Below are 27,022 nucleotides of genomic sequence, written 5' to 3'. Positions count from 1 at the left end.
TGAAGAACTGCAGAAGGCTCTTATGGTACCAAGCAAATGGGCAATTATAGGACAGTTCAAGTTCAGTAATGGCTAATGCAAAGTAACATATGTGTGGAAAACCAACTCTAATTATGCATACAATAATGAGTGCAAAGTTAGTTGCTACTATTAAAATTCTCAGTTAGATCAAGAGTTTTATGAGAATGTCTGGAATGTGGATTGCTGGAAGCTGTCAGGGTATACTGAGAAAGCTCACTTTATTTGCCCTATTCTTACCACCTTTACTTCATTGACTGCTTGCTCCTCACAGAAAGGACACTGAGCTAAACAGAGCTTGATCTGATCCCTTTAGCTGTTGTGGTGAAACCTTGAGTTGGTTGTGGAGCTTGGAGGTGGGTCTGCCTAGGTCTTATCATAGTAAGCTCCCTGAAGAAGCCAATTATATAACCATGATATAAACCAAAATAGCTGTATTTTATTGGAATAAAAATGACAATACTTCTCTTACTAGATGGAGAAAACTTTAGGTCACTTAGGGCATACAAAACAGAAATAAAAAGAACTTATAATCAACTTTCCTCCTGCCCATTGCATCCTCAAGCTGGTTTGTTGTTTCCTGGTATGATTTTAATGAGCTTGGCACCTTTGGAGTTGTAGCAAACTCTCTACATTTTGTTTGAAATGTGGGAAACTTTCTTTCAATCATCTCTGAGGCCTGAATGTTTGCTCTTCATAGGATTCTTGCCTTCCTTCTTTGAGCTCTTCACTTGGCATACCTGTGATCCCATAAGTACTTTCTTTCTGAGTAGTCACAGTCATTTTTCTAGGGAAGGAAGAATCTCTCCTTCCTCTCTTAGGTCTTAAAGGGACCTAATTTAAAAATATAAACCAAAAAAATCACACGGATACCATGCATCACCTCTGTTTTTAAGATCTCGTCTAGGCTGAAGGAGCACTTCAATCTACATTGAAAAAACCTGCAGTGATGCAGGCCCTCTGCACGACATTTCTAAAAGTAGAAGTACTGAGTTACTGTAGCTTGCTTTGTTTTCTTTGACTCTTTCTGTTGTTGTATTTGGGGACTTGTTTGGAGTCCGTATGTGGCCAGTTCAGTGCAAATGTACCTGGATTGCTTAAAATTAGTGAATATTTGGTACAAGATTCTGAAATTCACTAGCTGTGCAGCAGTTCAACTGAAGGATTGAGCCTTACATTAACTTTCTGAGCTCTGAGCGTTTTCCAATACAAAAAACTGTGGTAACACTTATTATTTGATATTCTTGGGACTAGAAAGTCTATTTCACTGGGATTGATACAGATGCAGTGAGCCTGAACATATCGAGGTTATTTTTAAATACATGGCTTTTTGTTTGCTTGTCATCTTTTATTCTTGCCTAATCCTGAGTTCCTCCTACATGCATCAGGCTGAGGGACTTTTTTGTTTTTTAATTGTCGAGGCTTGTAATCATGTGATAATGTCGCAGTCCTTTGTTTTGGGCCAAAATAGACTGAATTTTTCAGTCTGTTCTTTCTTTTATTTTACTTTCCTCAGCAATAACCCTTTCTGTACGGTTGTGCGGGTCTTCAAATCATTGGCGTAATCCTTTAGAATTTGCCAGGTAGCTGCTGTGTTAGTTCCAACACACTCCCCTCATAGGTTTGTCATGTCCTTTATCCTCAAGTCCCTCTCCCCTTCTTCCCCCCCCCCCCCCCAAAATCCTCTGTTCATCTGACATCTGTACGATCTTCCTTGGGCTTACCAGTTAGTTGTCAGTTTCTGCTGTTTTAGTTCAGTAAGTGCCTTCTGTTTTGCTCCCATCACACAGAATCCCACAGAATGGTTTAGGTTGGAAGGGACCTCTGGAGATCATCTAGTCCAACCCCCCTGCTCAAGCAGGGTCCTCTAGAGCATATTGCCCAGAATCACGTCCAGACGGCTTTTGAATATCTCCAGCGAAGGAGACTCCACCACCTCTCTGGGCAACCTGTTCCAATGCTCTGTCACCCTCACAGTGAAGAAGTTTTTCCTCATGTTCAGATGGAACTTCCTGTGGTTCAGTTTCTGCCCATTTCCTCTTGTCCTGTTGCTGGGCACCACGGAGAAGAGGCTGGCCTCATCCTCTTGACACTCCCCCTTCAGATACTTGTACACGTTGATGAGATCCCCTCTCAATCTTCTCTTCTCCAGGCTGAACAGGCCCAGCTCTTGCAGTCTTTCTTCATAGGAGAGATGCTCCTGCCCTCTAATCATCTTGGTAGCCCTCCGCTGGACTCTCTCCAGGAGTGCCATGTCTCTCTTGTACTGGGGAGCCCAGAACGGGACACAGTACTCCAGGTGAGGCCTCACCAGGGCTGAGTAGAGGGGCAGGATCACCTCCCTCGTCCTGCTGGCAACACTCTGCCTAATGCACCCCAGGATATCATTGGCCTTCTTGGCCATGAGGGCACATTGCTGGCTCATGCTTAACTTGTCCACCAGCACTCCCAGGTCCTTCTCGGCAGAGCTACTTTCCAGCAGGTCAACCCCCAGCCTGGACTGGTGCATGGGGTTATTCTTCCCCAGGTGCAGGACCCTGCCCTTGCCTTTGTTGCACTTCAGGAGGTTCCTCTCTGTCCGTTTCTGCAGCCTGTCCAGGTCCCTCTGAATGGCAGCACAGTCTTCTGGTGTGTCAGCCACTCCTCCCAGTTTAGTATCATCAGCAAACTTGCTGAGGGTGCACTCTGTCCCTTCCTCCAGGTCATTGATGAATACATTGAACAAGACTGGCTTCAGGACTGACCCCTGGGGGACACCACTAGCTACAGGCCTCCAACTAGACTCTGTGTCACTGACCACAACCCTCTGAGCTCTGCCATCCAGCCAGCTCTCAATCCACCTCACTGTCCACTCATCCAACCTACACTTCCTGAGTTTACCTACAAGGATGTGATGGGAGACAGTGTCCAAAGCCTTGCTGAAGTCCAGAAAGACAACATCCACTGCTCTGCCCTCATCTACCCAGCCAGTCATTCCGTCAGAGAAGGCTATCAGATTGGTCAAGCATGATTTCCCTTGGGTGAATCCATGCTGACTACTCCTGATCAGCTTCTTGTCCTCCACATGCTTAGTGATGACTTCCAGGATGAGCTGTTGCATCACCTTTCCAGGGATGGAGGTGAGGCTGACAGGCCTGTAGTTCCCTGGCTCCTCCTTCTTGCCCTTTTTGGAGACTGGCGTGACATTGGCTTTCTTCCAGTCCTCAGGCACCTCTCCTGATCTCCAGGACCTTTCAAAGAGGATGGAGAGTGGCCTAGCAATAACATCTGCCAGCTCCCTCAGCACTCGTGGGTGCATCCCATTGGGCCCCATGGATTTGTGGATGTCGAGTTTGGACAAAAGATCTCTAACCCCATCCTCTTTGACCAAGGGAGAGTCTTCCTTTCTCCAGACTTCCTCTCTTGTCCCCAGGGTCTGGAATTCCTGAGGACTGGCCTTAGCAGTGAAGACGGAAGCAAAGGCAGCATTCAGTAACTCTGCGTTGTCCATATCCTTTGTTACCAGGGCACCCGCCCCATTCAGCAGCGGGCCCACGTTTTCCCTAGTCTTCCTTTTGCTCTTGATGTATTTGAAGAATTGCTTCTTGTTGTCCTTGACATCCCTTGCCAGATTTAATTCCAACTGGCCCTTAGCCTTCCTTGTCGCATCCCTGCACACTCTGACAACGTCGCTGTATTCCTCCCAAGTGGCCTGTCCCCTTTTCCACATTCTGTACACTTCCTTCTTCTGTTGGAGTTTTGCCAGGAGTTCCTGGCTCATCCATGCAGGTCTCCTGCCCGCTTTGGGGGGTCTGGGGACCCCCGAGGAACTAGACGGTGCTTGCTGCTAGCAGGAAGGGAGAGCTGGGCAAGGACTCCTGCAGGGGACCTTGACTTCACTTCTCCTGGGAAGTTCTAGCTAGGTGGGGCTGCTGCTAACGAGCTCTCTGGGCTGCCCTGGTCAGAGGGAGTTGGGGCTTTTGTTTCAGGTGGCTCCTGATTGGGTGGGTCAAGCACCCTTGTGAGTCACTGCTAGGCAGAGGCCTATATAAGAGCCAGGCCTAGAGCGCAGCTCCCAGAGCGCAGCCAACAGAGGCAGCGAACAGACGCAGCAGTTCGCGCAGCAGTTCGCGCAGAAGGGCGCCAGAAGGCAAAGAAGGCATCTCTCCATTTTGCACAGTGGTGTGTCCTTCCCCGGGCATGGTCATGACACGCCGCAGAGCACGTTCCCCAGTGGCTGCGGGAGGTTCTGCATTGGCTGTGTCTGAGGCCTCAACCCAGACAGACCCTCAGACAGCAGATGCAGCTCTGCAGGTGTCAGGCTGCAGGCAGTGCCTGGGGCCTCTCCGCGAGGCCTGGGCTGACAGTCAGCTCTCCTGTGTGAGGTGTGCTGTGGTTGACCAATTGCGTCACCAGATAAAGGAGTTACAGGAGGAGGTTAGTAGGCTGCGTAGCATCCGAGAGGATGAGCGGGAGATTGACAGGGTGTTCTCGGAGATTGTTCAGCTCCGGGAGTCCCCTGCCCCGACTGCAGCGGAGGTGTCAGAGGGCTCAGCACCGTGTGTAAAGGTGCATCATAACGCTGTTGAAGAGGGCTGGAAGCTGGTGACCTCTCGCAGAAGGAGAAAGGCTCTTGCTCCTCCTCAAGACTTACCCTTGAAGAACAAGTTTAGCGCCCTCCAAGCCGAGGAGGAGCTGGGCATGGCTCCAAGGGAGGCAACTGGCCTGGCAGACCCTGTGCCGTGCAGGAACCCCCGGAAGAAACGGCGAGTGATTGTTGTGGGTGACTCCCTGCTGCAGGGGACAGAGGCACCTATCTGCCGACCTGATCTCTTGTCCAGAGAGGTTTGCTGCCTGCCAGGGGCTCGAATAAGAGATGTCGTGGAAAGACTGCCAAGGCTTGTCCATGCGTCGGACTACTACCCTCTGCTGATCTTCCATGTGGGTGCTAATGACACGAAAGGCAAACTGGAAACCATCAAACGGGACTTCAGAGCTCTGGGAATGGTGGTGAAGGGTCTGGGAGCCCAGGTCGTTTTCTCCTCAATCTTGCCTGTGAGGGGAAAGGACAGGAGGAGGAGTAGACGAATTTTCCAAGTTAACAGCTGGCTGCGCCGCTGGTGTTGGCAACAGGGCTTTGGTTTCTATGACCATGGGACCCTGTTTGAAGATCAACAGCTGATGGGGAGAGACGGGATCCACCTTACCAAGCGGGGCACGCGCATCTTTGCCAACAGATTGGCCAGCCTGGTAAGGAGGGCTTTAAACTAGGCAAGATGGGGGAAGGGGAGTGGTATAGTGGCAGGGGAGTCAGTAAAACACCGTTCAAGTCAGGATGCCTCCAGCGGGTGCATACAACCAGGGGAGACAGCATGCAACATGGCTATGGAGGATCCTCTTGCACCTCTTCTGGGAAGCCTGTGTGCTTGACTGGCTCTCTCAAATGCCTGTATACCAATGCACGCAGCATGGGGAATAAGCAGGAAGAGTTAGAGATCTGTGTGCGGTCGCAGGGCCATGATCTCATTGCAGTTACAGAGACATGGTGGGATAGTTCACATGACTGGGATGCTGTCATGGATGGCTATGTGCTTTTTAGGAAAGACAGGCCAGGAAGGCGAGGTGGTGGAGTTGCTCTTTATGTGAGGGAGCAACTAGAATGTATGGAGCTCTGCCTCGGGGTGGATGAAGAGCAAGTTGAGAGCCTATGGGTAAGGATTAAAGGGCAGGGTAACATGGGTGACACTGTTGTGGGGGTTTACTACAGGCCACCTGATCAGGAGGAAGTCGTCGATGAGGCCTTCTACAGACAGCTGGAAGAAGCCTCACGATCACAGGCCCTGGTTCTCATGGGAGACTTCAACCACCCTGACATCTGTTGGGAAGACAGCACAGCTAGGCACAAACAGTCAAAGAGGTTCCTGCAGAGCATTGATGATAATTTCTTGACCCAGGTGGTGGAGACGCCAACGAGGAGAGGTGCAATGCTAGACCTTGTACTAACGAACAAAGAAGGTCTAGTTGGAGATGTGAAGGTTGGGGGCAGCCTTGGCTGCAGTGACCATGAGATGGTGGAGTTCAGGATCCTGCGAGGAGGGAGCAGGGCAATGAGTAGGATTGCAACGCTGGACTTCAGGAGAGCTGACTTTGGCCTCTTCGGGGACCTACTTAGGGGAATCTCCTGGGGTAGGGCCCTAGAAGGAAGAGGGGTCCAAGAGAGCTGGTTAATATTCAAGCGTCACTTCCTCCAGGCTCAGGATCAGTGCATCCCTCTGAGGAAGAAGTTCAGCAAAGCGGGCAGGAGACCTGCATGGATGAGCAAGGAATTCCTGGCCAAACTCCAGCAGAAGAAGGAAGTGTACAGAATGTGGAAAAGGGGACAGGCCACTTGGGAGGAATACAGGGACGTTGTCAGAGTGTGCAGGGATGCGACAAGGAAGGCTAAGGCCCAGTTGGAATTAAATCTGGCAAGGGATGTCAAGGACAACAAGAAGGCCTTCTTCAAATACATCAAGAGCAAAAGGAAGACTAGGGAAAACGTGGGCCCGCTGCTGAAAGGGGCGGGTGCCCTGGTGACAAAGGATACAGAGAAGGCAGAGTTATTGAATGCCTTCTTTGCTTCTGTCTTCACTGCTAAGGCCAGTCCTGACGAATTCCAGACCTTGGAGACAAGAGAGGAAGGCTGGAGAAAGGAAGACTCTCCCTTGGTTGAGGAGGATCGGGTTAGAGATCTTTTGTCCAAACTTGACATCCACAAATCCATGGGCCCCGATGGGATGCACCCACGAGTGCTGAGGGAGCTGGCGGATGTTATCGCTAGGCCTCTCTCCATCCTCTTTGAAAGGTCCTGGAGATCAGGAGAGGTGCCTGAGGACTGGAAGAAAGCCAATGTCACGCCAGTCTTCAAAAAGGGCAAGAAGGAGGAGCCAGGAAACTACAGGCCTGTCAGCCTCACCTCCATCCCGGGAAAGGTGATGGAACAGCTCATCCTGGAGGTCATCACTAAGCATCTGGAGGACAAGAAGGTGATCAGGAGTAGTCAGCATGGATTCACCAAAGGGAAATCATGCTTGACCAATCTGATAGCCTTCTATGACAGAATGACTGGCTGGGTAGATGAGGGCAGAGCAGTGGATGTTGTCTTTCTGGACTTCAGCAAGGCTTTTGACACTGTCTCCCATCACATCCTCCTAGGTAAGCTCAGGAAGTGTGGGCTAGATGAGTGGACAGTGAGGTGGCTTGAGAACTGGCTGGATGGCCGAGCTCAGAGGGTTGTGGTGAATGGCGCAGAGTCAAGTTGGAGGCCTGTGGCTAGTGGTGTCCCCCAGGGGTCAGTCCTGGGCCCAGTCTTGTTCAATATATTCATCAATGACCTGGAGGAAGGCACAGAGTGCACCCTCAGCAAGTTTGCTGATGATACTAAACTGGGGGGAGTGGCTGACACACCAGAAGACTGTGCTGCCATTCAGAGGGACCTGGACAGGCTGGAGAGGTGGGCAGAGAGGAACCTCATGAAGTTCAACAAAGGCAAGTGCAAGGTCCTGCACCTAGGCAGGAATAATCCCATGCACCAGTACAGGCTGGGGACTGACCTATTGGAAAGTAGCTCTGCCGAGAAGGACCTGGGAGTGCTGGTGGACAACAAGTTAAACATGAGCCAGCAGTGTGCCCTTGTGGCCAAGAAGGCCAATGGGATCCTAGGGTGCATTAGGCAGAGTGTTGCCAGCAGGTCGAGGGAGGTGATCCTGCCCCTCTATTCAGCCCTGGTGAGGCCTCACCTGGAGTACTGTGTCCAGTTCTGGGCTCCCCAGTACAAGAGAGACATGGCACTCCTGGAGAGAGTCCAGCGGAGGGCTACCAAGATGATTAGAGGGCTGGAGCATCTCTCCTATGAAGAAAGACTGCAAGAGCTGGGCCTGTTCAGCCTGGAGAAGAGAAGATTGAGAGGGGATCTCATCAACGTGTACAAGTATCTGAAGGGGGAGTGTCAAGAGGATGAGGCCAGCCTCTTCTCCGTGGTGCCCAGCAACAGGACAAGAGGCAATGGGCAGAAACTGAACCACAGGAAGTTCCATCTGAACCTGAGAAAAAACTTCTTCACTGTGAGGGTGACAGAGCATTGGAACAGGTTGCCCAGAGGGGTGGTGGAGTCTCCTTCGCTGGAGATATTCAAAACCCGTCTGGATGTGATCCTGGGCAATATGCTCTAGGTGACCCTGCTTGAGCAGGGAGGTTGGACGAGATGATCTCCAGAGGTCCCTTCCAACCTAAACGATTCTGTGATTCTGTGATTTGCTGGACTTCTTCCTCAGAGGGATGCACCGATCTTGAGCCTGGAGGAGGTGATGCTTGAACATTAACCAGCTTTCTTGGACCCCTCTTCCTTCTAGGGCCCTACCCCATGAGATTCCCCTAAGTAGGTCCCTGAAGAGGCCAAAGTCAGCTCTCCTGAATTCCAGGGTTGCAATCCTACTCATTGCCCTGCTCCCTCCTCGTAGGATCCTGAACTCCACCATCTCATGGTGCACTGCAGCCAAGGCTGCCCCAACCTTCACGTCTCCAACCAGCCCTTCTTTGTTAATAGAAGGTCTAGCATTGCACCTCTCCTTGCTGGCGTCTCCACCACCTGTGTCAAGAAGTTATCATCAGTGCTCTGCAGGAACCTCTTTGACTGTTTGTGCCTAGCTGTGCTGTCTTCCCAGCACATGTCAGGGTGGTTGAAGTCTCCCATGAGAACCAGGGCCTGTGATCGTGAGGCTTCTTCCAGCTGTCTGTAGAAGGCCTCATCGATGACTTCCTCCTGGTCAGGTGGCCTGTAGTAGACCCCCACAACAGTGTCACCCATGTTACCCTGCCCTTTAATCCTTACCCATAGTCTCTCAACTTGCTCTTCATCCACCCCGAGGCAGAGCTCCGCACATTCTAGTTGCTCCCTCACATAAAGAGCAACTCCACCACCTCGCCTTCCTGGCCTGTCTTTCCTAAAAAGCACATAGCCATCCACGACAGCATCCCAGTCATGTGAACTATCCCACCATGTCTCTGTAACTGCAATGAGATCATAGCCCTGCAGCTGCACACAGATCTCTAATTCTTCCTGCTTATTCCCCATGCTGCGTGCATTGGTATACAAGCATTTCAGAGAGCCAGTCAAGCACGCAGGCTTCCCAGGAGAGGTGCAAGAGGAGCCTCCATAGCCATGTCCCATGCTGTCTCCCCTGGCTGTATGCACCCGCTGGAGGCATCCTGACTTGAGCGGTGTTTTACTGACTCCCCTGCCACTATACCACTCCCCTCCCCCCATCTTGCCGAGTTTAAAGCCCTCCTTACCAGGCTGGCCAATCTGTTGGCAAAGACGCGCGTGCCCCGCTTGGTGAGGTGGATCCCATCACTCCCCGTCAGCTGTTGATCTTCAAACAGGGTCCCATGGTCATAGAAACCAAAGCCCTGTTGCCAACACCAGCGGCGCAGCCAGCTGTTAACTTGGAAAACTCGTCTACTCCTCCTCCTGTCCTTTCCCCTCACAGGCAAGATTGAGGAGAAAACGACCTGGGCTCCCAGACCCTTCACCACCATTCCCAGAGCTCTGAAGTCCTGTTTGATGGTTTCCAGTTTGCCTTTTGTGTCATTAGCGCCCACATGGAAGAGCAGCAGAGGGTAGTAGTCCGATGCATGGACAAGCCTTGGCAGTCTTTCCATGACATCTCTTATTCGAGCAGGCAGCAAACCTCTCTGGACAAGAGGTCAAGTCGGCAGATAGGTGCCTCTGTCCCCTGCAGCAGGGAGTCACCCGCAACAATCACTCGCCGCTTCTTCCGGGGGTTCCTGCACGGCACAGGGTCTGCCAGGCCAGTTGCCTCCCTTGGAGCCATGCCCAGCTCCTCCTCAGCTTGGAGGGCACTAAACTTGTTCTTCAAGGGTAAGTCTTGAGGAGGACCAAGAGCCTTTCTCCTTCTACGAGAGGTCACCGGCTTCCAGCCCTCTTCAACGGCGTTACGATGCACCTTTACACACGGTACAGAGCCCTCTGACAACTCTGCTGCAGTGAGGGGTGGGGACTTCTGGAGCTGCACAGTCTCTGAGAATACCCTGTCAATCTCCTGCTCATCTTCTCGGATGCTACGCAGCCTAACCTCCTCCTGCAACTCCTTTATCTGGCGATACAACTGGTCAACCGCAGCACACCTCGCACAGGAGAGCTGACTGTCAGCCCAGGCCTCACGGAGAGGCCCCAGGCACTCCCTGCAGCCTGACACCTGCAGAGCTGCATCTGCTGTCAGAGGGTCTGTCTGGGTTAAGGCCTCAGACACAGCCAATGCAGCACCTCCAACAGCCAATCTTGAATTGCAGAATCAAGAGGTAATTTTTCCTTTCACGTTCATGTTGGCACACAGGAAAAAGTGTATTACAGTCAACAGGGCTGGGATTTCACTTGAAGACATTGATTTAGAAGAAACTGTAATCATCTGGGGATTTTTCTCCTCCTTGTCTGGATGGTTCTTTGTAAAGTTCTGAATGCTTTGTGAAGTCTTACGCTTGCTTTTATGGGAATGATCTGAGCCACTTAGCTGCAACAGCTGACAGAAATTGATTTGTACAGGTCTAAGAAGCACCTCGAGGCATGGTGGGAGAGACTGTTTACAAGTTATTTAATATGCCTGTGTGACAGCAGAGCAAATACCATGCATCAGTTTAACATTTTGTTAAAAGCTATTTGTCTCTGCTTTTAAACAATAGTCAGTAGAAGGGTTGATGAAATTGCTGCCTGGACTTTTTAGTCAGTTCACATCAGAATTTTTCTTTTAATAATTTCTTTAAAGCTTCCTTTCCATACACGTTGTGGGTGGTTAGTCTCACTTGTTGCATCTCCTTATTGCCTATAAACTCCCTCAGGCAGGGACTGCCTTAGTTTAAGTACTGCATCTGGTACAGGGTGGAGCCTGATCTTGCTTAGGGCTTCTAGACATTGGAATATAAACATCATCCTTGGAAAAGTCTATTTGGTTTATCAACTTAGGTCCTCTGCTTTCACAGAGAGCGATCACATCTAACCCTGTGTGCATGTTTATCAATCTCTACCTTTAGACCAGATAGGTTCCTTTGCAGTTGTTGCAAAGGGGGAAGTGGTCCAGAATGTCGTGGTCTGAGGGTTATGAACATTCTTCTGATTTCTAGTTTAAATTTGTTCAGAGACAACTTATATATTTTCCTTCATGCCAAATTATCAAATTATCCTTTGCTAAGTAGCTCTTCTTTCTCCGTTGTATTTATAGTAGCTTATGAAATGTTTGTGCCATCATTTCCTGTATCAATAAATCAGCAGTTATCAATCAATCAATCAGCAGTTTTTTTTTTAAAGTGGAAAGGTTGTTTAACAGATTAGCTGATTTGTTTTGTAACTGAGCAGGTTCACAGCGATCTGAACTAAGTCACACTCCGTCTTTGTAAATACAGGGATAAATGCTTAAATTTAGGTATTTGTAATGGGTAAGAGGTTGGTATATATTTTTTAGTCTTGTGCTGTATAACGCTGTGGGAAACTTTTCTTCCTGTGATGATGTTACATCTGGGCATCCCGAACAAGTGGAAACTGCATCCATCTCTGTATGGAGGGATGAAATTTCCTTACTGGCGGGAACAATGCATGACTCAACTTTAAGTAGAAGTAGAGGGTATTCAGTTGCATCCCCTGCAGGCAGGTACTGTGCTGTCTGTTGCTTTCTTTGCGTTGGATGTAGTGATTGTGTGGATGGAAAGTGAGAACTGATCCAGCGGACAATTGATCCTGCTGAGAAAAAAGAAAAAAAATGCCGTCAGGTTGTCTTGCTTGATTGACTCATTAGGTATCAACCACACTAGATCTAATAGAAACAGGGGGAGGTAGAGTCACAACCACCCCTAACAGTAACAGCTAACTGTTAAAGTAGTTTATCTGAAGTGAAATCATACCTTTTGCTTATGAGTGCTTGTCTAGGTGAAGAAATTCACTTTTAAATTCAAGAGAAGTTCAGCTCGCTTTACCTCTTCAAGAAGCATGGGGCTTAAAAACAGAGCGTATGGGCAAGATGAAGTTGTTGCTTTTTCGTAAGTATCAGAGGCCCTAATCATTTCTTTCTATACTTCATGATACACAGGGCACAGAATGGGACAGTCACCAGACTGCTGTGCTTGTGGCCCATCTGCTGGGAATGTGTGCTCAGAAGCTCTCCTTTGAGTACACTGCAGGACTGGCTCTGATTTATACTTCAGGGACACAGGATCTCTGCTGCCATTTTTTAAAAATGAGACCACTTGACCCAGGACCACTGCAGGAGTTTAAAAACAACCCTTCCCAGAGCACTGATGTCACGGGTGCTTTCCTAACCCTGTCTACCTGAGGCAGTTGAAATAAGGATCTCAAACCATAAATCTTTACCCTAGCTAGTCAAGAAGTTGGAAGTCTGTGGTAGAAAATAACTAACACCTGCCCATTGCATGTCTCTTCTTAGTGCTCTTGAGCATACTTTGTCTATTGGTTGGAGATTCTTGCTTTTTTTCCGATATATGGAGCTCACCAGTGCAGCCATTACCGTCTTTTCCTTCCACATGTCCAAGCCTGAAGCACCTTTCTAAAGTCCTTTTTCTGGTTAGCCTCTCCCACTGGACTGGCTCGGCTGGACTGATTTCCTGAGATGTCAGCCATTCCCCTGTGTTTAGGTGTTCTCACCTGACTGGCTCCCATCAATCGTTTTCAATCTGGCAAATATATAGATGCCATTGACAGGATATGGCTGATTCCAGGTGTCCTGACAGCTCAGTGGTGCTCTGGTTTGGTCAGGTGAACTAGAATTACCAAGCTGTGGTGATGTGGTAGTGATTTCCAAAGCTGGTTTTGTAGCTAGCGCAGGCAATCTCTGGATAAAGAAGATATCCATGCCGAACATACAGAAACATGAAGAAGTAGATAAGGGTGTCTTCCATTTGTTCATTCTTGAAAGCTTACTCAATAATAAATGTCATAGCTTGTTGAAACCATTGTTCCAGTGCTGAACGGAGGGTTGCTACTGCAGTCTGAAAGACACTTCGCGTTCAGATTTGCATTGAAATAAATTTTGTCATAAGTCCTTTTTCTGCATATATCTCTGTCAGAGGAGTTTCTTACTATGCCATTTAACCCCAAGAGGGAGGAGGGAGAGGGTGGAAGACCCCCCCCCCCAACCAACTAAATATTCACCTGTCCCAGAAGTTGTTGCTAATGGGGTTTCTGTTGTCTTGGTTAATTATTGGACAGTGAATGTAAGGCAACAGTCATGTGTTTAGCACAAATCACTTGGAAGATGGTAGCAAGCTTAAAGATTTATTAGTTTTATAACTGCACTGCTTGTACTCATTATTTTTCCTGCCAGCCTTGTAGTTAGCAGGTAGTATCCAAAAGTAGGATGTACGTGTACAATATCTTGGAGAATTTGTTTAATTCTTCTTTGCTTTGTTATGTTTTAAACAATGAGTGGGAGATGAACTTTGGCCTCTGCATTTCATTTATCATTTTCTTGGTGACTGAAGGCACTGGTAGTAGCCAAGAGCAAAGGGCTTTATATGTAGTAAATGGATATTTACCCTTCTTGAGCTTGTTATCGTATGATAAGCTTTTACCATTTCTCAAGAAAGATTAATTAGTAGGGATTTTATTCGTCAAGTCCCCAATCTTTGAGCACATAGCTTGAAGACAACTAAGTGGATTTACACTGCAGGTGAGAATTGTTTGGTCACATAGTTGTAACATATGCCAAATTGTACCATATGTCTTTGCTGAGACAATACTCTGAGCTTCTGATTCTCAGGTAAGAATGGTCAAGTAAAGTTCGTCTAATTCTGTCACACCAATCTATTTTTGCAGGATAATAGGAGGCAGATTCCCTGTGTGGTGGTGTTTTGTTCTCTTGAATGTCTGAGTCTATGTTTTGTACTATTGTTGGCAAAGACATTAGTTAGCCTAGTAACATAGAGTATGTCTACTCTGTGGTTGTTGCTATGTCTGCAGTGCAGCATGTGGTTATCCAAGCTAATCTGTAACTAGCAGCTTTGTTGCAGACAGTTGGGTTACTGTCAGCAGTCAGGTAGAGCTCAGGGTAGTTTGCGAAATGGACCCCAAGAGCTTGCTGACCTGCATGTTGCTGCAGTTACGCTGCTTCTGCTACCTAGGCCAGAGCTAAGCTCATACACTAGACTTATTTTATCCTTCATGAATCAGAAAGACAAAAAAAATTTACCATAAGGTAAGGTGTACTATAAGACTTTTTACCCATAGATCTCAAGATCACTAACAAATAATGTCATCCCCCCTGTTTTCTTTAAATAGCTTATATCAGTGATACGTAACCAGCTCCACTTTCACTAGATGGAGAAAGTGGAAATTCAGTCTTAGGCACAAGACTAAGTAAGGGATAAAAATTGTGTTGCTTTCCTCCAACTTGCGGTCTAGCATGGGCTTGCAGCAGGATTGCGGGAAGTGCAGTTCTTCCACTTCCTTGTTTTTTGCTCCTATTTTGCTCAGCCTGCTTAAATATCCACCCTGCTCGTTAGTCTGGCAGAGTCTGAACAGACTTTCTTTGCTGCAGCGCAGAGGATGTATAAGAGCATTTGGAGTGGACTGTCAGTCCCTAGCCTTCAAAGTGCTTCATACCAAGGGCTTAAGTGCTGAGAGGACTCTGCTCCGATTCCCTTATTCCATTGTAACTATAGAGATGGTTCTGCCACCTTTACTGAAATGCTGTTTTGGCACTTGTGGAACTGTGTTTTCTGGTGGATGGAAAACATGTCTTTTGCTGCAGCAGTCCATTAGAGAGATTAATTCCATTTGGTGGAAATGAGAGCCTGATAAATGGGATTCTGGTGCTTTATGTATTGATGGTCAAAATGTTCTTTATGGTAAGCTAAATCCCGCCTCTTCTAAAGTGGTAAGAATTCTGACGTAGATTTGAGTCAGATTTATCTTGAAAACTGTCAGTCTTGATCAGCTTTGGTAAACCTCTAATCATACTTTATTTAATCGAACATAATATTTAGCTGCTTTGTAGTGTACTTGCACCTACATTTTAGGTACTTTATAGGAGTCATTACATTTGTTTTACAGGCAAAGATTTGAGACAGAAAAGATGAGTGGATTAGCTGAAGTTCTCCCAGAAGACAAGTTCCTTTTTGCTGCTCTGTTTTGGACTTCTAAACTGTCCAATGGTCCCTATAGCAGGACCCAATACTTCCCTTAGAGGAGTTTCTCTCCTGATGTTGTGAAAGAAGATATTCAGGAATGGGTCTGTCCTAGGAGTTGGCTTAGGGTATAGTTTTCTATTGGACAGACACCTGGTCCCCAAAGCGCGCACATTTTTTGTGGCTTGTTGGTCTTTCTAGTAAGAATAGTACTGTTCCCCTTGGAGACTATGATATTAACCACAGAAGACTAGCCTGCACTTTAGATGTCTGATCTCTCTTATCTCTTGACCATAGTCATGAATGACAACAACTTTTTTGGGGGAGGAGGGGGGAGGGGAAGCTTTGCTAGAGTGAGAGGCAAAACTTCACAGAAGTTGGACCTATCCTAATGAACATAATATTTTATTAAATGAGATTACCTAGAAGTCCTGGATTCCACAGAAGTCTTAAAACATCAAGGAAAGAAATCTCCCTTAGTTACAGAAAAAGTATAAGTATCAAGACAGAGTTTATACCAATATCTTAGTGTAATTTTTCTTACAAATATTTATTATTCACATGGTCCTTCCCTCCTCTTTTTAAGTAGTCCAGGCCTCAAGGTTGTGGGTGTTTTGTTTTGTTTTGTTTTGTTTTTTGCTATGATTTGAGGGATAGGACCCAAAAGCCTTTTTTTGCAGTGTGGTCCTGAGTCAGGTATGTTCTAATAATTGTGTTAAATGGATTTGGCCAGATGATTTCAGCCAGTAATTTTTAAGGATTTTCTTCCTTCTCCATGATCCTGGGAGTTTAACATTTTAATATATTCTAATTTTGGTCACTTGCTATCACTTTGTTTTTCTTTTGTAAGTATTATTTCTATTTTAGTCTTAATTTAGCAACTCTAGCAAGAGCAAACTGTCTTGCAAGATTTGATAATTAAGTCATGGAAAACTGCTCAGCTTTCCTCCCTCTCCATGTAACAGAAACACCATACCATAGACTTAAAATTACTCAAGATTAGATTTTTATATGAATAATAGTAGTTAAAAATAGAACTTGTATTATGGCAGCTTCCTAAAGAAAATAAACAAACAAGCCATAATCTCACCCAAACAAAACATATTAGGAATATTATCCTTCTTATTTGGCTTTTGATATGTTTCACTTTCCTAAAATTAGTGAAGTGTATGTATGATCTGAGCAATGTGCTGCCCTTTTATTTATTTATTTTTTGTTTCCATAATATATTTAATGGAATCCACACCGCAAATGTTTATGTGAAATTGGACAGGGGAGATTCTTAGAAGACAAATTATAAAAATTTTTTAAACAGAATTTTATATTTGATTTGTGAAGAAAATAGATTCCTTTTTTTATGTAGTGGTAATGGCCTTTCAATTAAATAGTGTAAATTTACATAGGCAAATATTATCTTTGTCTCTCTGTCTATGTCTTTCCTTCTAGCTTCTTAATAATGCCTAAGATTGTAGGTCAATTGCAGTTGCATATGATTGAGGAGGAGTAGATGTCTCAAAGATACTACTTTTCAAGAAGTTTGAGAGGCACCTTAATTACCTTCCCAATTTTGAGTACCGCCATAAAGCTCATCTTCTATTGAATATCTGTGTTATTGTTTGGATGAGCTAGGGAAATAGGCAGGTTGAAAGTTGTGGTTAGAGGTAGAATCTCGTATTAGATCAACTAGGTCTAATTGATTCCAAGTAGAGAAGCTTCAAGGCACATTAGCTTTTTGCCAGCAGAGCTTGTCTTGCTGCCAGTTGTATTTGTCATAAGAGAATCCACATGAAGAAGAAAGCAGGGAGAGATGTTGGAAACTAGGCTTTGTTTTTGTTCCACTGTTCACAGAACTACATTTCTTTGAAACATTTTTTTTCTCTTTCGCTGCCTCTTTGGGAGGAGAAGAAAGAAGTGAGTTGGGTGAAGAGACAGAGGGGTGTTGGCATGAGAGGTGGAGATGAGTCAGTTTTCTTGTTTTGTTCTTTTGCTCCAGCGAGGCTGTTGCAGAAGAAAGATGCTACCTGATATAATAGAGACTGTAACTATTTCTGCTGAATTTTTTTCATTGCCTCTTGTTTTACTTTGTTGTGAATTTGGGAAAGCGAAACTCGTGTTTGAAGGGAAGTTGCGAGACGCTATATTCCTCCTTCTGTAAACATTTGTGCACAAGCTTAATTTTATTCATAGACGTAAAATTATTATGAGCAGAATTTTTGGTGCAGTGAAGCTCTTATTTATTGGGGCGTTCTATGGCTTTAGATATTCACTCCCTCTTTCTTTCCTTCCTGCTATACCACCTTCTTTTCTCCCCGTAATCTTTCTATTTAAATCAAAATAGGTCTCTTTGGTCATTCATACTGGAATTTTGCTTTTGCCTTGCTTTCAATTTCACACATATTTTCTTCCAAAGTTCTAATACAGCATCTATGCTGCATGTCATGCAGTCATGTAATCTCAATATATTACATGAATTTTTAAGAACAATTTACCCAGAGGATGAAAATGCACATCAAATATAATATTTTTCCCCTAAGATGATCCATCATCATGTGTGGAATAACTAGATTTTGTTGTCTAAGGTGCAAAAATGAACTTTTTGCCTTTTCTTGATTAGTGATATTTTATTTTTTTTATTTGTTTGGTTCTTTTACCTACGGAAGTGAAGATCTCAATCAAAGCAAAAAAGGAGGAGAAAGAAGGAAAGGAAGGAAGAAAAAAAAATGAACCACATCCTGCTGACTATACTCAAAATTTAGACATCATAATGAAAATGGGGAAACCTCTCTAGATCTGTATTTCCTACTTAAAATCCAATCTTTATATCAAACCAAATAAGTGAAAAGAAATGGTTTAGAGATATTTGGCTTTCTGACATGTGTGGTATTAATGCTTAATTTTTCACTTCTTTCTGCAGATATTGCTGTGGTGGAGATGAGTGATGCATTCCGCCAGCCTTCCCTGTTCTACCACCTGGGAGTCAGAGAGAGCTTCAGTATGGCTAACAACATTATCCTCTACTGCGATACAAATGCTGAGTCTCTGCAGTCACTGAAGGTAGCTCTGAATGGAAAAAGGGGGTGGGGGGAAGCCCTATTTGTCTAACTCTTGAAATAGGTTCTCTGTTTCCATGGGTAATACAGAGGCCACTTGTGGTTCACAGAAGAATGACAGAAATGTTCTGAGGCCTGGAAAATATGTCCATGGTGAAATGCTGAAAAAATCGGGTTAGTTTTCCCAAGGGAAGATTTAGATGGCTGTATCATAGTCAGTTAAATACCTAGATATTAAATAGCTCTTTATGGAAAACAGAAGTTTGGCAAATTTCTAGTGAGAAATTAAATACATATTTTTGACATTCAAGGGAATTACCAGGCTGGTGTGTGATAAGGTAAATTGTCATGGTGAAGAACAATTAGGTGAGAATGGGTGTAGTGTGTAGGTGTAGCAGAATAATCCTGATGCTCTCGCTCCTGCATCAAGTCACAGTTTTCTGACCAAGCCTGATGAGGCCTCCAGACGAGCTCTGGTAGTTCTTGCTGAGTTAGAAGGGATCGCTACTTACCTCGAATGTCCTCGGTATGGCTGTGCTAGAGATTGCCAGTGTTGTAGCGGAGTTGGTAGAAACAAACTTCTGCCTTTTCCGCAGTGACATGATTCACAGTATAGTAGGCTGGCTTAAGTCAAGGTAGTGGTTTAAGACAATCTATGGGGATGTGAATTGTGGCAGCCAGAGAGCTGATACTTATTTTCTCCTGCTAATTCTGCTAAGAGCAGGGATTGGGGAGGGCCAGCAACTTGGATGGCAATCTTTCAAATTACTTCCTTTTCCTCAGAATCATTGGCTCTGATCGGCAGATGCTTTGTGTTACTGCAGTTCAATTCTAGGCATCGCTAAAGAGAAACATCTCAATAACAGCTTGGTGAGTCAAGCTGCAATCTGAGCATTGTTGCCTTCTCGTGAAGACTTGGCTTCCACTGCTTCTTGGCTAATGCAGGATATTTGATTTTGATTCTTTCAAATTGTTTGCAGCTTGGCCCTCATTAGAGAGAGAGATACCTTGAATAACTCCGTTTCTTTCCCCTGCATCCCCCTCCAAATAATTTCAGCTAACTGGACTGGTAGCAATGCAGTTATTTTCTTTCTTTTCACAACACAAAGAGTATACAGATGAAAGCCCTAAAAATGAAACTGCGCATGACAAAAAAACTATCTGTGGATTAAATTCAGTTATGCAAGTACAATGGTTTACAGTAGACGCACAGTAGAATTTCATTGTGCTTGCATAAGAAGTTAAATACCTGATTCCCACTGAAAGTCACTTGGAGTCAGGCACCAAGCTTCCTTGGGCACCTGGGAAAACTTATTACTAGTTTGGGAGCTGGACTTTGCAAACTGGTCATGTACTGGGTTCCCAGTGAAGTCAATGGAATCCAAATCCTGCACGATGACTCTTGCATATCCTGGTTGCCACCGATACAGTGCCCACTGAGAGGCTGCCCTCTTTCCTTCAGCTTTAAATTGAGCCAAAGTTTCTGCTGTTGATTGATGGCAATGAAGTCTCTTCAGAGAGCAGGGCTCCTTCCCTAGTTACGTAGTGACTGACTGTGGTGTGGGCACGCGTGTGCGTCTCTGAGGCAGAGTGTTCCTGTATTTGTTCCAGCCAGCAGTTGAACTAGAATTGATGCAGGAGCGTGCAATATAATTATGTTTTCTCAGAGTGTTTTTTTCCCTCTCTGTTCGACTTTGGTGTGTGTTTAGTTTTGATCTTGTGTATAAGGATGATGATGAATTCAAAACTGAAAATAGTTATGGAAGCGCAGAAAGTACACAATTCCAACACATGACTTAACTAAGGTGCAAGGAAAGGTAAACTTTTGCTAATGGAATGTTCATGTATATATGTACATATATACGTATGTACACATGCTAATGGCCCTTATTTTGAACGCTGGCAACAATCCTGTGTGAAACACGTCACCTCATTCAGGGAGAGGAGCTTTTGCATAGAAGCCCGACATGTGCAGTGTGGAAAGCATGAAGTGCCTCGGTTTGACACTGTCTTCGTTTTTAATGCTGTGAGGAAAATGAAGCAGCTCAGTGGTTCCTGTGGCAGAGATGTGGAGTAGCTGCCTGATAAATCCAGCGGGGTTATCAGTTGCTAATGACTGAGGTTGCTCACAAAACTTCTGAAAGTGAGATCAATGCCCACCAGTGGCTTGCCCCCAGGCAGCTTCTTGGGCCATAGAGTCCCGATTGCTGTGCAAGAGCCAGCTCTTTCCACCCATGTGGGCTTTGAATTCTTATTCTCTGAAATATTACAGTTAACCTGTGAAGAGTTATTCTTTGTCACAGACTTATTAGAGCAACCTGAATTTCAGCCTGTTTGAGAAGCTAGTGCATTGTTGGCTCTCAGTGCAAGTTGGTTTAAAACTACTTGAAATACCGCTTTTACTATTTTTACAATTGTTTTCTCCTGATAGCATAATGATCCTTATTATATGTAACTTCTAAAAGATGAATACATGTATATTAATATTCAACTTTTGGACACCATCCCTCCAGGAGAAATTTACATAGGGTGTGTGTGTGTGCATATGTAAGTATATATCTACTCTGTTCCATAGTCTTTTTAGTCTCTCCTGAGACAATGCTTTATTTATATAGATTTTGACAGGCTTAGAAAACGTTTTTTTCCAACCAGCCTTCTCCTGTCATGCATTCTGTAAATGTTAATATTATCAAGTCATACTGATCAGATATCTTTCCAAGTAGTTATTCAGTGCTATCAACACTTTTTTTTCTTTTTTTTTTTTCCAGGAAATTATTTGCCAGAAGAATAATGTAAGTATAATTTCTGGGTGTCAGCTGAATTCTAGGCATTCCAACCTTCTGCTCCATTTAATGTTGTTTATCTGATTATGTTTTCTGCTTGAATCGTTTAACATTTTCCTACTGTATTTTAGAGTTAGATGCAGAATTCTGGAACTCCTAGCAGAAAATCTGTATATATCACTTTGTTGCTAGGTATCAGGCTCGCTTCTTACCTTGCCTTCATCTCTCAGTAGTATTTTCCTTGCTACCTCTACTTGTCTGTCATATTTTTTCGTACACCATTTTCATCTGTCGTTTTGCTGGGGTTTGTTTCTGTTGTCTTTTTCCATGCAGTGTTTTTGTTTGTTTTTAAATCTGTATTGAACAGGGAGTTACCTGAAATTGGTGCTCGTTTTAGAAACACGTGGCTACATCTATGGAAAGATATTTGTGTATACATAAAGAGACTCTGTGTGTGTGTGTGTGTGTATGTGTATGTGTGTGTGTGTAATTCCTCCCTCCACCCCCCACAAGCTGAGGCCTGGCACCTGTTAGTCTTGTTGGGTGCTGATCCTGATGTTCTGTCTGTGAGTGCTAGTCGTTAAACTGTAGGTTACTATGCCTTAGCATCCCGGTTTCTGAGGCTGATCTTGCAAATCCCCCTTCCCTTTCTTGCTCTTAAGTTCACGGGAGGCAGACCTTTGACTGTGAGAATGCTAGTTTTTCCCTGTGGTTTGTTCTGCAGCAGTAGGGCTAGTCATGTCAGAGAGTGCGTCTGGCAGGCTGAGTTGTTCTCGACTTCACTTGGGGAACTTGTAGCCATGATATGTCAGGACAGAATTTCTGTAACAGTTACTCAGTGATGTGCAGATATCCCGAGGCGCTGTGTGCATGCGGTACGAGCCCATGTATTTGAGCAAACGTTTCTAAGGGGCACATGTAATGTTTAATTTTAGAATTTGGTCCACTTTTATTTCCAGCAGCATCAAAACTGCCATAATTAACTGCAATATTCCTGGGTTTTACATTCCTTTACTTAGCAGTGCAGTTCATGGATTAAGTACTGACTTCTGCCAATATGAAAATGCTTCTTTGAGAAGGATGCAGTTGTCTGTTTCCAAAGACACCTTTAAAGTCAGTGAAGCTTTGGCCCTAATGCTGAATTTTAAATCATGTATTCTTTTTCGGTTAAAAATGGAAAAGGAAGGCAGGTTCCGTAGTATTCTCTTGTCTGCTGACAAAAAAAAGTGCTTTTCAGAGATTCACAGAATGCTATGAATGACATGATGAACTAAAAATCTCTCACCTTGTGCTAACAAAAATGACCAGGTAGGCCTCTGCACAAGCAAAAAGAAATCTTGAGAGCAGTAAGGCCTTTCTTGTAAATTCATGTGCTATCTCTTGTTTTTTTTTTTTTTGTATGGCAACCTGGAAAGGCAGATATCTAGGTAAAACGATGAATGTCTAATACAGTGTCTCAGAGAGTACAGGGGAAAGAACCCTGTTATTAGGCAACCAGCTAACTCATGCAGTAATGATGATTCGTGCCATATAAAAAAGGGGTATTGTTTTCTTATTGTCTTATTTTAAATGATAGTCCCTGAAGCTTAGGGAGAGGGATGATAACTTGGCCTTTGTCTGTTCAACAAAAAATTGTTCTGCTTTTCCATTTAAATTTGGATAGGTGGCTGAGAAACTGTCATTTTTCACTTTTAGAAATGTTTCAGTATATACCACAAAAAGAATGTGTTCCTTGAGAATCTCTGATGTTTTCAAGCACACCCACGTAACATCTTTTCTGGGAGGAAGTATTTTCCCAATGGTTAGAACAAGGGAGTCGGTAAAACTGGCTTAGCAGCCTAACTATTGGGTATAATTCCTGCTTTATGAAAATCGTGTTTGGTCATGAATCCTAAGACTTTTGGATAAATTGATACACCAAAGGTATTATTCTTCAGAGACTGTGACTTTGATGCCCACCCTTACCAAAGAGTTATATGAACAGTTGTGTGAGATTGTAAATCTGGAGAAAATGAGATTGGCATCTGAATAAAACAGGATTTTAGTCCTGCAGTTCTAGAAAATGTCAATAGCATGCAAACATCAACAATAACAAGGCAATGATATACCTGGCACCAGTGGATTAAAAAAGTTGCAAAATAAATGTGTGTGTGTGTATATATTATACAGCCGTCTAAGTGAAATGCCTTGTGTTTGGTTTTCCTGAACCTTGTCTTCCTGAAATTAGCATGAAGGAAAAAAAATATCCATTTCCAGCTGGATCCAGCTGGGATCGTAATCCATTTTCAAGCAAAATCCAGTTTTTCTCTTTGTTCTATCTGGATTTTTCTACTTCCAAGTAATGATCAATACGATGTTACATAGCTTGGATAAACTGCATGGAACTTGTAAGAGCAGAGCAGCGAAAGATAACATAGACTCGTTTCCTGCTATATGTGGTTTTATAGCTATTTAGTTGATAGAGCTTGGACCTATTCCAAATGTTGCAGTAGTATCACAAACATATTTTTACAGGGAGCGATACCTTGACAAGAGGCAGTTACTCTGATGTTTAAGAACTTGAGCTTAGTTTTTGCTGTTATCTGATCTTTGAGGTGAACCAAGCAGCAAAGCCATTCTAGAAATTATTAGTAAAGAGTTTCAGTCATAAGGAGATGTTGGCATAAAGGTTATAGTACATAGTTCTGCTTTGCTTGTTTTAGCTCACCAGTTTTTATTTCATTCTAGTTCTCCCTGGCTTGAATCTTATCAACTTTGGAGAAAAGCTACAGGTCAGGTTCCAAGTGGTTTCTTTTTTTCTTGTTTTGTTTTTCTTATTTCATTTCTTGCTGCATTTGAGGAAGGTTAGCGTTCACATATTATACATATGACTTGCAACTAATCTCAGTAACACCGTGACACAGCGCTCACATTTTGGTTTAAAATTCTTGCCCACCCCGTGTTGGAGTGACAAGTGGCCTCAGGAGCTGCCTGGGGTAGGAGACTGCAGAGTACCTGGTGGCGTGATCAGAACTGAGCTGAGAGTGGCATGGGAACCGTTCTGCTTGGCAGCTGGCTCACATAAGTTAGGGACTGAGCAACAGGGTTAATGTTGTATGGCCCTGGACTCTTACTAGTGCCCTTCCTTTTCTGTCACTCAGAAGGATCAAAGTTTGTAGTTATTACTGGTTTTGCATGGCCCCCCTTCTTAATGATAGGACTATCTCCTGCTAAAGGGGTTGGCCTTTGGTAACGCTCCTTCAGCAAGAGTGTGGGAATGAATGATCTTGGATGAGGCATGCCAGACACTTTAGCAAGCTTGAGGCCTCCGTGTAGGTACTACTAGAAAACTGTAGATCCACAAGATGTCTTTAGCTTATGGTCTTTTTCACTGTGGAAAGAGGGAGAAATATTTTTAATACTCCTCTAGCCTTTGACAAATGATTTAGGGCAGTTTGCTTTTGGTATCCAAGTAAGTGAAAATGCTGTGTAGTAACCATCAGTAAATACTCTGTTGCTAGTGACAACTGCAGTATTTATTGTTATTTATGGTGCATCAGTATGTCTTGCTCATTCTGTCGTATTTTGAATTCATTAACTAATGTATTTGGCATATACTTGCCTTGGAAAAAGTTAGAACTTTTCTTTCCCTGTATGAATATGATGTAAGGACCCTATAAAAGGTATGCTGATTTTTTAACAAGCATTTAGGATGTGACATGGCTACAATAGACTCTTATTTCCGGACTTAAAAAGAAAATTGGAACTATTTAACGGAGCAGAGGCAATCTCCGTGCTTTAATTCATTTGGGGTGTGAGGCCTAGTTTACGTTCCTTTTCAAATCAATAGCCAGGCTGTCATTCACTTGAGAGGGATTTGAAGTAAACACAAACTGTGAGTCTGTATTCATTAAAACATCAGCACGTGTTGGTTTACTCTGTATTTGGGACATGAAGGGAATAGATTTAATAACTTGTTTTAGGATTTTGCTATTTGCTACATATAACACCATGTGCAGTTAGAGAAATGCCTTTCATAAAAATCTCATCAGAAGAATTGAAATAAGAGCAGATATTCCTCAAAAGAGAACGAGTAGGAAAAATACAAAAAAGCTGAGCTTAATTATGATGAAAGGAGAGTCAGCTGAAAGAATAATTTCCATTATGAGAGAGACTGGTAATTTTTGTCTCCTCAGCTAACTCTCTTTTTTAAGAGTTACATTTAAGGTGTGCTGACCCGTGGGTTGGGGGCAAGTGGGTGGGATTCTGTCAGATTCTCCCATCTGTGAGTAAAGCATCATGGTTTTGGGGAAAGGTGGGGTTTGGGGGGGGGATGCACCTCTTGTCTTCAATCTGTAGATATTTGACTGTTAAATGATTCCGAAAGAGTAATGTGTATAAAGAGCCTCAGGGAACTGAGAGGACTGGACACCATTGACTCGCGAGGATTTGGCAGATCTTTCCCTCCTTTTGAAGGTAAACACAAGGTCTGAGAGCTAAATGAGCAGAACAGAAATGTTCATTTGTATAGCCCTATGTCTTATTAATCTATAAAACTTGCGAAGGAAAGTCTTCTGCACCATGTTAGATATATTTGTGGGGGAGAGACAGTGCTTACCTTGTTGCATGATATTCTTTCTAATAAGGCTCAGTCTTCAAATTGAATTTCCCAAAAGGCAGTGCTTGATGCAGGTGACAGTCCGGTAGTAGAGAGGGATGTTGAAAGAAGGGCTGTAATTAAATGACAGACATTTTTATTATCACTCTTAAACAAATAGGTATTGTATTCAATTCTTTTCGTATACAGCGAAAGGATACCAAACAAGAAGTAAGCGCTTAGAGTTTCCGGTGATCGGTGGGTCTAGCTAGCAGCACCGTAGTCCTCAATGCTGTAACGGTAGAGCTATTAAAACAATCTTATAGCTATGTTTAAACTGAAATTACACACAGGAAGAAGTCTAGAATTGTTTAATTTTGCACAGTATGCTAGGAAGGGGCATTAGAAAAATATATAGCAATTAAAACAATCATAAAAATGAATCACAGATTTAGTCACTTGGTGGTAAACATTTGTGCATGTGTAACTGTCTTTAGCCAGTACTTCTTTTTTCTCGTTAGTCTGACTGATTTGATGAAAAGGTCTATGGTACTAAGATACAGATATTCTTTCAGAAGGTGGCCTGATGCTGCCAGGTACTGCCTGTGCTGGCCCAAAGCCTTCATAGATTGGTATTCATATCTCCTAGATATAACTAGTTTAGCTGATCTGAAAGTTCAGGCCAGGTTTACCTTATCTAGCGTCCTGAGTTCCTGTGCATCAGGCTGATTGTGTGCACGCTTGTGGCCTGTCCCACTCTCCTTCACCCAGTGTTTTCACTAATGTATTTTAGGTCATGGCTCAAGTGACCCGCAGTAACTTTTTAACTTTCACTACTATAATTTAAATTTTTGAACTGTGAATAAGGATGATTTATAAACAAATTGGGTTGGAAAATGAAACATATAGCACCTGCTGTTGGTTGGGAGGGGTCTATTCCTGCCCACTTTTGAAGCCTCTTTATGCTACTTGCACTTTAAAATAAAGGGTGTTGATGTAATGAGAATATTGCAATTGTGTTGCAGGTGCTACTCCTTCGAAAATGGCCTGTTTTTCTTGCATAACTTGGTGCTATTACTTTCAGTGTACATCATATGATGAGTCAGAGTAAAGGATCAAAGGAAAAATAGCTGTTTTGTCACGAGTGCTCAGCAAACTTAGTCTTTCCCAACCCTAATTAATTTCACTCAAGACTATCAAAGTTTATGAGATTAGAGTTGGTATGGAGTGTTACAGTGCAGATTTTAATGAGATAAATGGAAAATATTTAAACTTCAAAGTGGAAGAAAGGGCAGTAAATAAGTCAAAACCAGAAGTGATGTGTGATGCAGACAGGACGTGTGTCAGAAAGACGATCTGACCCTCTTTGACTTAAGTTAGTGTACTTTATATTTCGTCAGAGGAAGATGGAAAGAAAAGAAGTAAAAGCA

At 44.0% G+C, this 27,022-nt stretch overlaps 1 protein-coding gene across 2 annotated transcripts in view; it reads left to right on the top strand.

Annotated features, from left to right (window-relative positions):
- MAP3K5 (mitogen-activated protein kinase kinase kinase 5) overlaps positions 1 to 27,022 on the top strand; it is a 115,204-nt gene that overhangs the window by 23,562 nt on the left and 64,620 nt on the right. For both annotated transcript variants that reach the window (XM_068938394.1, XM_068938395.1), the window contains exons 2-3: positions 18,098 to 18,237; positions 21,002 to 21,025. In XM_068938394.1, the coding sequence (XP_068794495.1) occupies positions 18,098 to 18,237; positions 21,002 to 21,025 (164 nt within the window). The remainder of the gene's footprint in view (positions 1 to 18,097; positions 18,238 to 21,001; positions 21,026 to 27,022) is intronic.

Source organism: Struthio camelus, chromosome 3, assembly GCF_040807025.1.
Source record: "Struthio camelus isolate bStrCam1 chromosome 3, bStrCam1.hap1, whole genome shotgun sequence".
NCBI lineage: Eukaryota > Metazoa > Chordata > Aves > Struthioniformes > Struthionidae > Struthio > Struthio camelus.
Note: the sequence above shows the minus strand (reverse complement) of the source record. Positions and strands in the feature narration are given on the sequence as shown.